Consider the following 16251-nt stretch of genomic DNA (forward strand, 5'->3'; position numbering starts at 1 on the left):
GGTGATGGGGAGTTGCACCGCCTCATGTTAGGTCAGCACCAGGCCATGCGCTCATATTTAGGTGATGGGGAGCTGCACCGCCTCATGTTAGGTCAGCACCGGGCCATGCGCTCATATTTAGGTGATGGGGAGCTGCACCGCCTCATGTTAGGTCAGCATCGGGCCATGCGCTTATATTTAGGTGATGGGGAGCTGCACCGCCTCATGTTAGGTCAGCACCGGGCCATGCGCTCATATTTAGGTGATGGGGAGCTGCACCGCCTCATGTTAGGTCAGCACCGGGCCATGCGCTCATATTTAGGTGATGGGGAGCTGCACCGCCTCATGTTAGGTCATCACCGGGCCATGCGCTCATATTTAGGTTATGGGGAGCTGCACCGCCTCATGTTAGGTCAGCACCGGGCCATGAACTCATATTTAGGTGATGGGGAGCTGCACCGCCTCATGTTTTGTCAGCACCGGGCCATGCGCTCATATTTAGGTGATGGGGAGCTGCACCGCCTCATGTTAGGTCAGCACCGGGCCATGCGCTCATATTTAGGTGATGGTTGCTGCACCGCTTCATGTTAGGTCAGCACCGGACCATGCGCTCATATTTAGGTGATGGTTGCTGCACCGCCTCATGTTAGGTCAGCACCGGGCCATGCGCTCATATTTAGGTGATGGTTGCTGCACCGCCTCATGTTAGGTCAGCACCGGGCCATGCGCTCATATTTAGGTGATGAGGAGCTTACAATACATCTTACGGAGGAACCCGAAGAACATGGAGGAAACCCAGGCAAACACAGGGAGAAGAAACAAACGCCTGGCAGATGACTTCCTTAGTGGGATTGCTAGTCACTGAGCCATCATGTTTCCTTATATAGAACAGTGCTAACCACTGAGCCACTGTGTTTCCTTCTATATAGAACGGTGCTAACCACTGAGCCACCGTGCTGCTCATATGTTATACGGGTGTATATATAATCTGTGAGAATTGATCTGAGGACGGGATGAATCTATATGTGAAGTGTATAATAACTTCCATGTTCTGCTGCACTTCCCTTTATTTCAGGATTATGCCCGGAAAACTGGAAAATGTTCGGCACAAAATGTTTATACTTTTCTAAAGCAAAAAAATCATGGGAAGAAAGCCGACAAGACTGTGGGGTCCAGAAGTCTCATATGGTGGTGGTACAAGCGGATGACGCCGAACTGAAGGTAAAGACCTCGGAGGCTCGGGGCTGATCAAGTCCGCGTCAGTCCTGACTGTGGACGGTATAGAAACTAAGAAACTCTACAGATAAAGGAATCACAAAGGACCATGGAAGAAAGTAATAAATAACGACGACTGTTATAGAAGACTGAGTAATATTAATAACTGATTATAACCGAACCCGGACTGTAATCTATAACACACAGATTATAATCTCACACCGACTGAGAAAGGGGCTGCAAGCAGAAAGCAAAAGTAATCTGTAGTAATAATATAATCTATACTAATACCCAATATAATCTATAGTAATAATCGAATCTATAGTAATACCCAATATAATTTATAGTAATAATATAATCTATAGTAATACTCAATATAATCTATAGTAATAATATAATCTATAGTAATAATAGAATCTATACTAATACCCAATATAATCTATAGTAATAATCGAATCTATAGTAATAATATAATCTATAGTAACACTGACTAATCTATAGTAATAATATAATCTATAGTAATATTCACTATAATCTATAGTAATAATATAATCTATAGTAATAATAGAATCTATAGTAATAATATAATCTATACTAATACCCAATATAATCTTTAGTAATAATCTAATCTATAGTAATAATATAATCTATAGTAATACCCAATAGAATCTATAGTAATAATAGAATCTATAGTAATAATCTAATCTATAGTAATACCCAATATAATCTATAGTAATAATAGAATCTATATGCTAGGAGGGCGGTTGCGGACAACTTTATTATAATGGAACGCAACCGACCCCGGGGTCCGCGATGCAGCCTGGAGGACTGCTGCCGAACACTTTCTGGGTGGAAAGCAAAGTAACCAATTGAAATGATAGACCCTTCCGTGATATACTGCTCACAGTTCGCTCTATCTCCGTTAGCAGCACGAGAGATAGGCGGAGAAAAACTATCTGTAGTCCTGTTAACTGCACAGGGACTACAATGGTGGCGCTAGGATGCGTATGTGACTACGCCGACAGGGAACACGTGCCTCCAGCCGGCGTGCTACCGGACAGCAGGATATCACTCCACGTGTCTGATAGACGATAGCCGTGAACAGGACGTCTGCAGGCTGCTCGGGCGGGGTGTTAGGCGACCCCTATGGCTGAGCCAGACTGCCAGACGAAGCTACCTGCCTCTATGGAGCTAACCTGCCTAGCGGAATCTACACGTGGCACAGACGTCCACACAACAGCATCATAAGCTCAAATGATCTGAGCGCACTGCCATGTTTATGGGCGGGCCTTTTAAAGTTTAAGCCCTGCCCCACTGTCGCACCATTGGTGACGACACCCGTGACCAATCAGACGGTGCCAGGTCACCGGGTCAGGTGGGTGCCAAACCACCAATCATGATCCGCAAGGTCACGGACATGCTCAGTGCGAAGCATTTTAGACTTAGGCTGCAGTGACCTAGCCTCTCTCTGCAACCTGTGCTTCATGTTGCTAAGCACAAATACACGAGATACCACTTGTACCTCTCGTGCATTGGCTAGGCGTTGGGACCGACGGCGATGCTGTGCAGCATCAGCCCCAGCTGAACCAGAATGGGAGACCACAGAATCCACTGATGATTCAGAAACCATTTCTGATCCAGCAAGCGCCTGGCGCCTAACATTATCCCCCCTTCAAACCTCCCCCTCCACTTGATGCTCATATTCCTCAATGAGCAGGGGGGCATGAATGTGGTCCACAGGCTCCCAGGAATGATCCTCAGATCCATGACCTCTCCAGTGTACGAGGTAAAAAATTTTCCCCCGAACCATCTTAGACCCCGCAATCGCCTGTACCTCAAAATCATCACCCCTGGTGTCTGGAGCAGATTGGGGTTCCGAAAATTTGGTCAGACGAATCGGCTTGAGAAGCAACACATGAAAGGTGTCGTGAATCCTCATATGTCGAGGTAATTGTAACCGGTACACTACGGGGTTTATTTGGGCCAGGATTCTGAAAGGACCAATAAAACGGGGAGAAAACTTAGCGGATTCCCCGCGTACCCTGATGTTGCGAGCCGCGAGCCACACTCTGTAGTCCGGGGAGAATACGGGGGCTGGACGACGATGAGCGTCAGCCGACTCTCTCATCCAATTCTTGGAAGCCAAAATAGCCTCCTGGGTATGATCCCAAACCTCCACGCCTCCTGAGCCCAATCTCTGACCCAGGTTCCACAGAGGAAACCGGCTTAGGATCCGGGACTCGCGGATGTTGACCATTATTTAGGAGGAACGGAGTCTGACCCGTGGAATCCGCCACTGCGTTGTTTAAGGCAAACTCTGCCCAGGGAAGCAATATCGACCAGTCATTCTGGTTGGCCGAAACGAAATGGTGCAAGTATGTCACCAGCGTCTGATTAGTGCGTTCCACCAACCCATTGGTCTCTGGGTGATAAGCAGTGGAAAGATTTAGTTCAATGTCGAAATGTCGAGCAAATTACACAATTCTCTCCAAAACCGGGAGGAAAACTGTGGACCCCGATCACAGACAATCCTATCAGGCATCCCGTGGAGATGGAAAACGTGACGAATGACCAACGATGCCAGAACCCGGGATGAAGGGACCCTAGGCTGAGGGACCAGGTGAACCATCTTAGAGAAATGGTCAGACACCACCCATATAGTCGTGTTTCCCTGGGACTTAGGCAACTCCACAATAAAATCCATCCCAACCAGCTCCAAAGGTCTATCCGCCACGGGTAACGGATGAAGAAGACCAGCCGGCTTCTGACGGGATGGTTTATTTCTCGCACAGTAGACACATGCTTGGACATACTCCTTAACGTCCCGGGATAACCGAGGCCACCAATATGAGCATTGGAGAAGTTCTGTGGTACGCTTGACCCCAAAATGACCTCCGATCTTAGAGGCATGTGCCCAGGACAGTACCTCGTTCTGTAAATTTGGTGGAACAACCATCCTCCCGGGAGGAACCTGGTTTAGAGACACTGGAGCCAGCGTTCGCATACACTCTGGCGGAACAATGAGCCTTGGCTCATCCTCATTCTCATATCTATGGACCGGGACAAAGTGTCCGCCCGAGGGTTCTTCTCTCCTTTTAAGAAGTGAATGGAGAAATTGAACCGTGAAAAGAAAAGAGACCACCTGGCCTGCCTTGGGTTAAGACGCTGCGCCGTCTGTAGATATAACAGATTTTTGTGATTGGAATATACCACAAACGGATGCTTAGCTCCCTCCAAGAGGTACCTCCATTCTGAAAAAGCCATTTTAATGGCCAGCAATTCTTTGTCACCAATAGTATAATTCCTCTCTGCTGGAGAGAAGGTCTTGGAGAAGAAAAAACATGGTCTTGTCCGACCCTGTTCATTCTTTTGGGAGAGAACCGCTCCTGCTCCGACAGAAGAGGCATCAACCTCCAGGAAGAACGGCTTGTCCACATCCGGGCGATGGAGAATGGGAGCTCTAGCAAAGTAGGATTTAATCTCCCGGAATGCCTTGGATGTCTCCTGAGACCAGTCCTTGGGATTGGCAGCCTTTCGGGTTAAAGCGGCTAAGGGAGCCACCAGGGTGGAAAAATGTGGTATGAACTGCCGGTAGTAGTTAATAAAGCCCATGAAGCGTTGTACTGCTTTAAGAGAATGGGGCTCTTGCCAGTTCTGTACCGCCACCAACTTTTGTGGATCCATAGCCAATCCCTTACTGGAAATTATGTAGCCCAGGAACGGTAACGACTCTCGTTCAAATTGACACTTCTCCAGATTACAGTACAAGGAATTTGCTCGCAATCGCTCGCAATCGCTCGAAAACCCTGCGAACATCCTCTCGGTGTGTGGAGAGGTCCGGGGAAAAAATAAGAATATCATCAAGATAGACTACCACGGAAGATAGCAGCAAATCCCGAAAGATATCGTTGGCAAAATCTTGAAAAACCGCGGGGGCATTGCATAATCCGAAAGGCATGATGAGATACTCGTAATGGCCATCACGAGTGTTAAAGGCTGTTTTCCACTCATCGCCCTCACGGATTCGCACCAGATTATATGCCCCTCGCAGGTCCAGTTTAGTGAAAATATGAGCCCCTCGCAACCTGTCAAACAGCTCAGAAATAAGGAGCAGAGGATATTTATTCTTGATGATGATGGCATTTAATCCTCTGTAATCAATGCAGGGACGCAAATCACCCCCTTTTTTCTGAACGAAGAAAAACCCCGCTCCCGCAGGAGAGACAGATTTTCTGATAAACCCCCAAGCCAGATTCTCTTTGATATAATCAGACATGGCCTGGGTCTCGGGTACAGACAGAGGGTAGACCCTACCGTGAGGAGGCTCAGTACCGGGAACCAAGTCAATAGGGCAGTCATACGGTCGGTGGGGAGGTAAAGTCTCAGCAGCCTTTTTAGAAAAGACATCCGCAAAGCTCCGGTATTGAACAGGCAGAGCGGAAAAGTCAGAAGGAGGCTCAGAGACTGCTCCTCGGGCAGCTGTAATCATACACTGGGGCGCACAGTCTTTACCCCAAGATGCAATTCTCCCTGTACACCAGTCAATGTGTGGAGAGTGATGGCGTAGCCAAGGAAGACCCAATAACACCTCATCTAATCCCCCAAGGATAATAAGGAAAGAGATAACCTCCCGGTGACCCTGAGGAAACGACATGGTGAGAGGAACAGACTGGTGGGTAATTTGTGTATCCAGCAGGGACCCACTGACCACCCTGATGTTCATTGGCCTAGGCAGTAAGTCCATAGGAATGGCATGTCTCTGGGCAAATGCTGCAGACAAAAAGTTGCCATCAGCTCCCGAATCCACCCACGCCTTGGCTGTTACCACAGTTGTTCTGAAGGACAACGTCACCTCTTAAAGTAATTTGGAGGACGAGACCCCTGAATCTAACACACCCCCTCCAACGGTGGTTAGACACTCTCGTTTCCCGACTGCTTGGAGACCTTATTAACGGGGTACTCCAGGGGACGTATAAGTCGGGAATGAGGGGACTTAGACTTAGTCCGGGATATGTCCATAGCCTCAGGCTCCAGATTGGAAACCGCGGGTCTGGAGATAGGCCTAGAGAAAGCGGGTGCCAACTAGTGTTGAGCCACCCCCGTAGTGTTCGAGTTCGGTTCGGTTCGTCGAACACCCGTGTGTTCGCCGAACTGTTCGTCGAACTGTTCGTCGAACACCTTCGAACACCGTTAAAACCAATGGCAGGCAAACAAAAACACATAGAAACACATAGAAAACACCTTCAAAGGTGTCCAAAAGCTGACAAACTGCTCAGAAGACACAACTAACACATGGAAAAGTGACAAGTACATATAGTCATGCGAAAAGAAAAGAGGTGGAGGAGTAAAAGGAGGGGGAGACACAGATATAGGCATGTCATGCCCTTCTAAAATCCAAAAAGTGAGAAGACGACACGCTCAGTCCGCTCCTGCCCGTGCCACCTCCGTGTCGCCGGGTTTGTGCCAGAGCCGCGGTGAACCCTGACGGCCAGCCCCCCTCTCCCAATACTGGTGCCTGTCCGCTGGTGGGTCGAGCGAGCCCCCCTGTGGTGGAGGCAGCTCTAAGCTTTTTAATTTAAATTGTCTCTCTAATTTGAATAAATACACTTTAAATCCATTTACAAGGATCTATTGGAGGGCAAGTCTCATGCCAGCAGCCGCGTAATTCCAGCTCCAGTAGCGTCCACTAAAGCTGCTGCAGTTAAAAAGCTTTTATAAGGATCGAGCTCGGCTGTCCACCGCAAGGCATCCTACTGCCACTCCGAGCCCCTATGCCTTGGGGTGCCTCCTGATGCTCTTCACTGAGTATCCCGTGGTCCCGAAGCATTTCCTTTGAAAAAATGAAGTGTCCAAACTACAGGTGGTGTAGCTTGCTTAACAGCCGGGATAATCCGCTGACTAGCAGACCCTGCTACTAGGCACAAAGTATTTCCTGGGCTAGATGCAGTTAAAAATTTGTAATTAGATACTCTCGTTGGATGCTGAGAAAGCATTCCATAGAGTCTCCTGGCACGCCATATATGATTCTCTTAAAAAGCTTGGGGTAGGGGTCTAGGGGACCCTTTTATAGCCAAAATCACGGCCCTGTATCGCAATACGTCTCCTAGGCTGAAGATAAATGGAACTGTAGCACCCTGAGGGCTCGGTTGCTACAGAGGTATTGCACCTCACCCAGAGGTGTGATATCTCACTCTCAGGTAAGGATGTAGTGTGGATCAGGACCTGACACCTGCATGCATTACACCACATTGCCGTGGGGCAGGGCGACCAATATGCCCCTGAGATGGGCACGACAGTCCCTGTCCCTGGCTGGAGTGGGGGGAGGGAACACTGAGGAAGGGGAACCCTGTAGTGCAGGAGCAGGGAGGAAGCAGTTCCTGGGTGCATTGAGAAGGGAGTATAAAAGGTGGGCACCATCTTAGTTCAGTGCAGAGAAGTCTGAGCAGAAGTGGCAGGGAGCAGGGGCTCTGCATGAGCTCTGCTCCGGAGGCGGGCCTAGTAACAGAGGCCCAGGCCTGGAAGAGGGAGAAGGAAGGAAGAGGAGCGGAGAAGGCTCCAGGAACGAGGAACGAAGAGATCTCAGGGGTGCGGACGGGCGAGTCGCCACCGCACGCCCGAATCCACCTGCGTGGAGGGGTCAGGCCAAAGGGGGAGACCGGTCCCCGAAACTAGTGGAGGCAGGAAACGACCCTCAGGTAGAAACAGGAGGCTGTGACATTTTATGTGGCGCAGCCCCTCGCTACACCCGCTAGGAAGGCACCACATAGGGTCAGGGAAACTGGCGCCAAGTTTACCAAGAGGAGGCCCGAGGCAGCCGGACAGAAGGGTTGGTAAGAAAGGCCAGACAAAGGACACACAAAGGGGGTCCTGTGAAGCGCTCCAAAGTTATCTGGGAGTTGTCTGAGCCCCTCACCTGGTGAGCACAGTACGACGTGGGCAGCCGTTACCTGCAGACGTGGTCTGGATAATAAGAACTGTGAGTAAAGGCCCTGGACTGCATCACTGACTCCGTGTCATTACTGCTGCTGCCCTGCACCATCACCCCCATCCTCCACATACACTGCCCTGAGGCTATACTCCTCCCGTGGGGAGTTATGCTACGCTCTGCTGCACCCACAACATCAGCCTCAGCGGTCTGCCCTGGAGCGGCGGTTCACTCTGACCGCAATCCACGGGTGGCGTAGTCGGACATTTAAACATCAAAACCACATAAATAGTTCCGCCACTGGTTTGACCGCCCTGAGCCACGGAACCGGGTTGCCGCCACGGAGACTACAACCACCAGCATCCACCAAAAAGGGTCCGGCTCCGGGTGTCCCAAGGCCCAGGGGGCGCGTCAGAACATTTTCATCACCTTTCACAATCACCAATGGGACAAGGCAGGGATGTCCTCTGTCCCCTCTCTTATACATCCTAGTGACGGAGCACCTGCTCTCATCAATTCGCCATAACCCCAATATTAGGTGGATTGAGGTGGGAGGCACCGAGTACAAGTGCTCTCTATTTGCTGATGATGTCCTAGTATATATCACTCAATCACATATATCCATCCCTGCTGTTATGGCTGAAATAGATCACTTTGTTACATGGTCAAATTTTAAAATCAATGCAGCGAAGTCTGAGGCCCTCGATGTCTCCCTCCCCAAATCCATATAGGATTCCATCCAGTCCAACTTTCCCTTTGCCTGGCCCTCACAGGGTATCAAATACTTAGGAATTCCTATTCATAGAGACCTCTCCCATCTATGTTATCTTAATTTTGGGCCCTTTATTGAACAACTCCATACAGACCACGGTTGGCAAGTTAGAACTGTAAGATTCACTACGTGAACCACTGGTGTTTTGTGGAAAAGCACATGTACACTGTGTTCCAAATTATTATGCAAAAAGTGTTTAGGAGTGATAAGGGAAGAATTTGTTTGTTTGTCAGTTAAACTCATTGATGGTGATGTGTGTCAGGGCTCTTTATATCACTGTAAGCAATTGCAGACACCTGTGCTAATTAGTTTGGCAGGTGTGTCCAATGAAAGGCAAGACTACTTAAGAAGGCTGTCTCACATTATTAAGCAGCCTACATTTTCTGCCAAAATGGGAAAGAAAAAGGATGTGTCGGCTGCTGAGAAGCAACAAATTGTGGAGTGTTTAGGTCAAGGCATGACTACAATCAACATTGTGCGATGATCAGGATGAAGTGTCTTGGCAATCAAGAAGTATGTAGCTGATTCACAGTACACACGTGTGCGTGCTGATAAGGGCAAATTGAGGACTCTTTCCTACAGGCAATTACGTCAGGTTGAAAGAGCAGCGGCAAAAAAGCCTTGTCATAGCAGCAGACAAGTTTTTGAAGCTGCTTGTGCCTCCAACGTCCCCCGAACAACAAGATGCAGGGTCCTTCAGAGGTTTGCAGCTGTGCATACGCCATCCTGTCGACCTCCTCTATCCACTTCACACAAGCAGAAACGGCTCCAGTGGGCCAAACATTACATGAAGACTGATTTCAAAACTGTTTTGTTCACGGATGAGTGCCGTGCAGCGCTCGATGGTCCAGATGGATGGAGTGGAGGATGGCTGGTTGATGGACACCCCACGTAAACACGGCTACAGCGCCAACAAGGAGGAGGTGGAGTAATGTTTTGGGCTGGAATCATGGGGAGAGAGATTGTCGGCCCCTTTAGGATCCCTGAAGGCGCTAAAGATGAACTCCATAATGTATGTGGATTTTCTCAAACAGCACTTCCTGCCATGGTTCAAGAAGAAGAACCGTGTATTTCACAGCAAGATCATTTTTCTGCATGATAATGCACCATCTCATGCTGCACATAAAACATCTGCATCTCTGGCTGATATGGGCATAAAAGGGGACAAACTTATGGTGTGACCCCCATGCTCCCCTGACCTCTACCCCATTCAGAACCTTTGGAGCATCATTAAAAGGAGTGTCTATGATGGCGGGAGGCAGTTCACATCTAAGCAACAGCTCTGGGAGGGTATTCTGTCCTCATGCAAAACAATTGAAGCAGAAACCATCCAAAACCTGACAAACTCAATGGACGAGAGAGTTCAGAAGCTCCTTTCGAACAAGGGGTCCTATGTGAAAATGTAACATCACCTAGAATAAAGTTTTGAGTTGAAAACTGTTTGATTTCAGTTTCTAACAACCTGCTAATGCTTATAATTTCAAAAATGACCATTTTTTTGGTCTTTATTAAAATGAAAAGGTTGATCGAAAAGTTTGGGGGATCTATGAGTGTGGCAACCCAGTAGTCATGATTACTTCGAATTCTGACAATATGAGGGTCATGCTGCAGGTAGTGCAGCAAGAAGGCACTTATGTGTCTTGCGCATCTCGGAGCCCCAAAATTATTTTCCGGGCTAGATGCAGCTAAAAATTATTATTAATTTTAAATCTGGTGAAGCTTTAGTATAGATGGCCTAATAGGATCAGTGCTGCACACTGCTACAAAGCCCAAATTATTTTCCAGCCAAGATACAGATAAACATGATTAGTAATTTGAAAGCTTAAAACGGTTGGTAGGGTGATTTTAACCAATCATCAAGATTTTACTCTCCCCAGGATGACACAGGGGTAGAAAAGTCGTTTCGGATCCATGATTTGTTCATCTTTATGAACGTGAGTCTGTCTACATTATCAGTGGAGAGCCGCGTGCGCTTATCTGTCAGCACACCAACAGCAGCGCTGAACACACGTTCAGACAGAACGCTGGCTGCGGGGCATGACAAGATCTCCAAGGCGTAAGTGGCGAGCTCCGGCCATTTATCCAGATTGGAAGCCCAAAAAGAGCAAGGGTCCAGTGACACAGTCGTGGCTTCAATGTTTACTTGGAGATACTCCTGTACCATCGTCTCTAGGCGTTGACTATGTGTCAGACTTCTTGTCTCCTGTGGCCTTGCAAAGGATGGGCTAAAAAAGTGGTGAAATGATTCTGCAAAATTGATGTTACCAGCAGATACTGTGGTTCTGTTACGGTTTGAGTGCTGAACACTTGACGGTCCCACGGTTGGCAAGTTGGAACTGTGAGATTCACTACGTGCACCACTGGTATTTTGTGGAAAAGCACATGTAAGATTCTGCAACAGTCTCTGCTGATACTCCTGCATGCGTGCATCCCTTTCTATGGCAGGAATAATTTCTGCAAATTTACTTTTGTACCGGGGATCTAACAGTGTGGCAACCCAGTAGTCAGGATTATTTCTAATTCTCACAATTCGAGGGTCATGTTGCAGGTAGTGCAGCAAGAAGGCACTCATGTGTGTTGCGCATCCAGGAGCACCAAGTCCCTGTTGTGTTGGTGGCGAGGTAACAATCATGCTTCCTTCCTCTGTCCTCTCCCCCCAACCTCGCACAACAGAAATGTGATCAAGGTCTCCCTCATCTGATGAGTCTTCCATCAGTTCGTCCTCCACTTCTTCCTGGGCTCCTGCACCTTCCTCACTAGTTTGGCTGCTACCATGCGCCCTGGTAAAACCATCTCCCCCACCCTCACATGCCTGCCGCCTTGGTGCTGCCGACCGTCTGGACCTTGCAGATGTTAGCCCTTCCGCATACAACTCCTCCTCCTCTACTTCCTCCACCTCCTCTTGTGCCACCACCTGACTCCGAATTCGGTTTAACATGTGCTCCAGCATGTAAATCACCGGAATAGTCATGCTGATAATGGCATCGTCAGCACTAAACATCTTCGTCGCCATTTCAAAACTGTGCAGAAGGGTGCATAGGTCCCTGATCTGAGACCACTCCTCCAGCGTGATTTGCCCCACCTCGGGATCTCGTTGGCCCAGGCTATACGTCAGAACGTATTGCACCAGGGCTTGTCGGTGCTGCCACAGTCGCTGCAACATGTGCAGAGTTGAATTCCGCCGGGTAGGCACATCGCATTTTAGCCGGTGAAGTGGCAGGCCCAACGACTTCTGTAGAGATGTAAGTCGCTGAGCTGCGGGATGCGAACGGCGGAAGTGAGCACACAGCGACCGTGCCCTCTGCAGAAGGCCATCTAGTCTGGAATAGTGGGCTAAAAATTGCTGGACAACCAGGTTCAACACGTGAGCCATACAAGGCACGTGTGTGACATTGCCCCGGCGAAGGGCCGCACCCAGGTTTGCAGCATTGTCGCACACGGCCTTCCCTGGTTTCAGGTCCAGTGGAGACAACCATTCATGAAATTGGTTCTCCAGAGCTGACCACAACTCCTCAGCTGTGTGACTCACATTTCCCAGACATTTCAATGTAAAAACCGCCTGATGACGTTGAGCCCTACTGCCAGCATAGTAAGGAGGTGTGCAGGATCCCTTCTGCGCAGTTAGAAAGCTTGTGGCATGACCAGACAGGCTTTGGGTGCAGGTGGAAGACCGAGAGGAGGTTGAGGAGGCAGAAGCAGTGGAGGAACTTTGACATAAAGAGGATTGACGCACAACTCATGGGGACGGCAAGACTTGGACAGCAGCCCCTTTTCCTGCTGTCACCATAGTTACCCAGTGCCCAGTCAGCGACATGTAACGCCCCTGTCCATGCCTACTCGTCCAAGTGTCTGTGGTGAAATGCACCCTGTCACACACAGAGTTTCTCAAAGAAGCGGTGATGTTGTGTGCGACATGCTGGTGGAGCGCAGGCACACCTTTCTTTGAGAAGTAGTGCCGACTGGGCATCTGGTACTGGGGCACTGCGACGGACATAAGGTCTCGAAAATCCTCTGTGTCCACCAGGCGGAAAGGCAGCATTTCTGTAGCCAAGAACTTGCAGATGGTGAAATTCAACCTCTTAGCTTTCTCATGGCTAGGAGGAAATGGTCTTTTACTTGTCCACATCTGAGGGACCGAGGGCTGGCTATTGTGCTTAGACGGGGTTGATAAGGGTGTCCCCGGCAAACTGCCGGTCTGTGAGGAAGATACAGGCGGACATGTTAGGTTGCCTTGATCCAAAGGTGGTGCTATCGATGTCGGACAGCGCTCAACACCAGCTGGTGTTACCACCTCCAAAGAAAATGATGACCGGCCAATCACGCTGGCTGTTGCGGGTAAAGAGGTGGCAGGTCTGCGCCCCAAAACAGGTGTGACTGCTGTCCCCCCAGTCACAGAGGATGAAGAGGCCGCGGATGCACAAGATATGGCAGACGGTGGTTGGCCCGGCCGGCTAGGCCGCATTGTAGCACACAGAGCTTCCCACTGCAACTTATGCTTCATGTCCATGTGCCGGTTCATGCATGAAGTACTCAAACTATGTATTTTTTGGCCTCTACTTAGCTTTTGCTGACAAATGTTACAGATAACACGAGTTGGGTCATCTTTATCGATCTGAAAAAATGCCCAGGCTATGCAAGGCTTAGCACCCATGCGACCTGAAGAGCCACCACGACTTGTGGTGAGAGGCAGAGTTGTGTTTGAGGATGCAGTTGTTGACGTGCTTCCAGTACTACATCTCTGTCCAGGAAGGCGCAACCTGACCTCGTCGTCACTAGCATCTTCCTCCACCTCCTCTGCTGACCTCATCTCTTGGCTGACTGTGGGTTGACAGTAAGTGGGATCTCCAACCTCATCATCATCACCCTGTGCGTTATCACACCCGTCGTCCTCAGAGCCAACCTGTTCCTGCCCTGACAAAAAACTAAAGTTGTCGCTCCAATCAGGTATTTGAGTCTTATCATCGTCTTCCTCATTGTCTCCACCAACAGGAGTTACAGTTTGGGAATGAGGGTCTACATTATGGTCAGAACCTTCTGCGTCTGGTCCTGGATCCGAGTCATAAAGATTCTGGGCATCAGTGCAGATCATTTCCTCGTCTGGATTCACAGAAGCGCTGGAGTCAACCTCTGATTCCCAGGCTATAGTATGAGTAAACAGCTCTGCAGACTCAACCATCTGTTCTACCTCATACTCAGATGGGCAGCTGGAGATTTTGGAGCTGTGAGGAAGCAAGTGCGATTGGGGTGACACCTTTGAGGACTGGAGTATTTGTGATGTTGAAGTTGATGTGGAGGAGAGCCCACTTAAAGGAGCACTTGATATCCGTTGAAGCACCTGCTGTTTTTGTGCCTCATCTGGAATTTGTAGCGATTGGCGTGGCCGTAAGAAAGGGATCTTATCACATTGTCCGCTAAAAGAAGTAGACCTTTTAGTTTGGCTGGAAGATGGTCTTTCTTCTGCAGATGTTACTGTTGCTTTAACACCTACCCCACGGACACAACCTTTTTCCCCTTCCCAACACGCCTATTCCCCTTTCCACCAGCAGCAGGACTTTTTCCACTCATTTTGGTGGTTAACTAATTCACAACTCTGGAGTTGTTTGCACAAAAAAACAATGGATGGGAACCGAGCAGGGCTGAGTGGCCAAACTGTGGTATTAGGCCAAAACTATTGGCTGGGTTAGATGCAGAAAAAAATTATATTCAATTTGCAACCTGATGGAGGTCAGTATAGATGGACTAATAGAGAAAGTCCCACACACTGCTAGAAGGCCAAATATTTTTTCAGAGCTAGATGCAGATAAAAATTATTTTTAATTTGCAACCTGATGGAGGTCAGTATAGATGAACTAATAGAGAAAGTCCCACACACTGCTAGAAGCCCAATATTTTTTCAGAGGTAGATGCAGAAAAAAATATATTCAGTTTGCAACCTGATGGAGGTCTGTATAGATGGATTAATAGAACAAGTCCCACACACAGCTAGAAGCCCAATATTTTTTCAGAGCTAGATGCAGAAAAAAATATATTCAGTTTGCAACCTGATGGAGGTCAGTATAGATGGACTAATACAACAAGTCCCACACACAGCTAGAAGCCCAATATTTTTTCAGAGGTAGATGCAGAAAAAAATTATATTCAATTTGCAACCTGATGGAGGTCAGTATAGATGGACTAATAGAATGATGCTATGCCCAAAAGATTTTACTTCACTAGGTGCAGTAAAAAAATTGGTATTCTATACACAGGTGGTATATCTTGCAACACAGATAGGCTACTCCACTGACTAACACACTCTGCAATAGGCCAAAAAGGATTAGCTTTGCTAGATTCAGCCAAATGCTGTGAAAAAAACTTGCACAGCACTGGCACAGACCTGCCTGGCAAAAACTGATAGGAACTGATGTAACCTAGTCCTGAAAAGGACTCCAATTACAATTAGTCTTTACTCCCACAATCTATCTATTTAAGAGCACAGACCTGCCTGATAAAAGTCGTAGGAAATGCTGTAACCTAGTCCTTAAAAGGACTGCAATCACAACTATTCCCTACTCCCAAGCTATCTGTAGATTTGTGCGAAAATTGGCTTGAAATTAACAAGGTATAGCGCACACAGCAACAGCGGTGCCGTCTAACACGCAGCTGCAGCAGTGAGAAAATGGTGGCGACGGGGAAAATGGCTTGGTCTTATAGGGCAAGGACATGTGACATACACTGCCAATGACACATGCCCTTGCTTGTGTGAAAAAAAGCACTTCGCTCCGTGTGTGCGCTGCTGATAGGCTGACAGATTGCACCTCCCCACTGTAAATGCGGGAAAGAGAAAAAAAAATGGAGATCTTCATTGTTCCTGCAGAGATCCATCCCCTGCCCCTCCCCCCGCCCCGCTGTACACTCAAACTGCGTATTAACATTAATTTTCATCATTACTGAGAAAAAATCCAGTTATGATTTTGGTGCACGAACAGTTATCGAACATAACCTCGAACAGCCGAATTTTTCTCAAATTGTTCGTGTTCGCCGAACGGCTCGAACACCACCCAAAACAGCTCGAATTTGAGATTGGCGAACAGTTCGAGTAGAACACCGCTCATCTCTAGTGCCAACCGAAACCGAGGTCTGGAAAGCTCCCGCTCTAACTTGCATTCTGCATGACGCAGATCAATTAGGTTAGCAAGTGTAATTAACTTTTCCAGAGAGGTTGGAATCTCTCTGGTAGCTAGAGCATCTTTAATGTGCCCAGCCAGCCCCCTCCAAAACACCGGAATCAGCGACTGCTCCGACCAATCCAGTTCAGCCGCGAAGGTTCTGAACTGAATGGCATAATGGCTGGCGGTGACTGAACCCTGGGTCAACGCAA

At 48.4% G+C, this 16251-nt stretch overlaps 1 protein-coding gene across 1 annotated transcript in view; it reads left to right on the forward strand.

Annotated features, from left to right (window-relative positions):
* LOC141154086 (uncharacterized) overlaps positions 1-16251 on the forward strand; it is a 61110-nt gene that overhangs the window by 15254 nt on the left and 29605 nt on the right. Inside the window, exon 3 of the mRNA XM_073639573.1 lies at positions 1055-1200. Within this exon, the coding sequence (XP_073495674.1) occupies positions 1055-1200 (146 nt within the window). The remainder of the gene's footprint in view (positions 1-1054; positions 1201-16251) is intronic.

Source organism: Phyllobates terribilis, unplaced genomic scaffold (assembly GCF_046119375.1).
Source record: "Phyllobates terribilis strain yellow unplaced genomic scaffold, ASM4611937v1 Scaffold_1__5_contigs__length_1240528914, whole genome shotgun sequence".
Lineage (NCBI taxonomy): Eukaryota > Metazoa > Chordata > Amphibia > Anura > Dendrobatidae > Phyllobates > Phyllobates terribilis.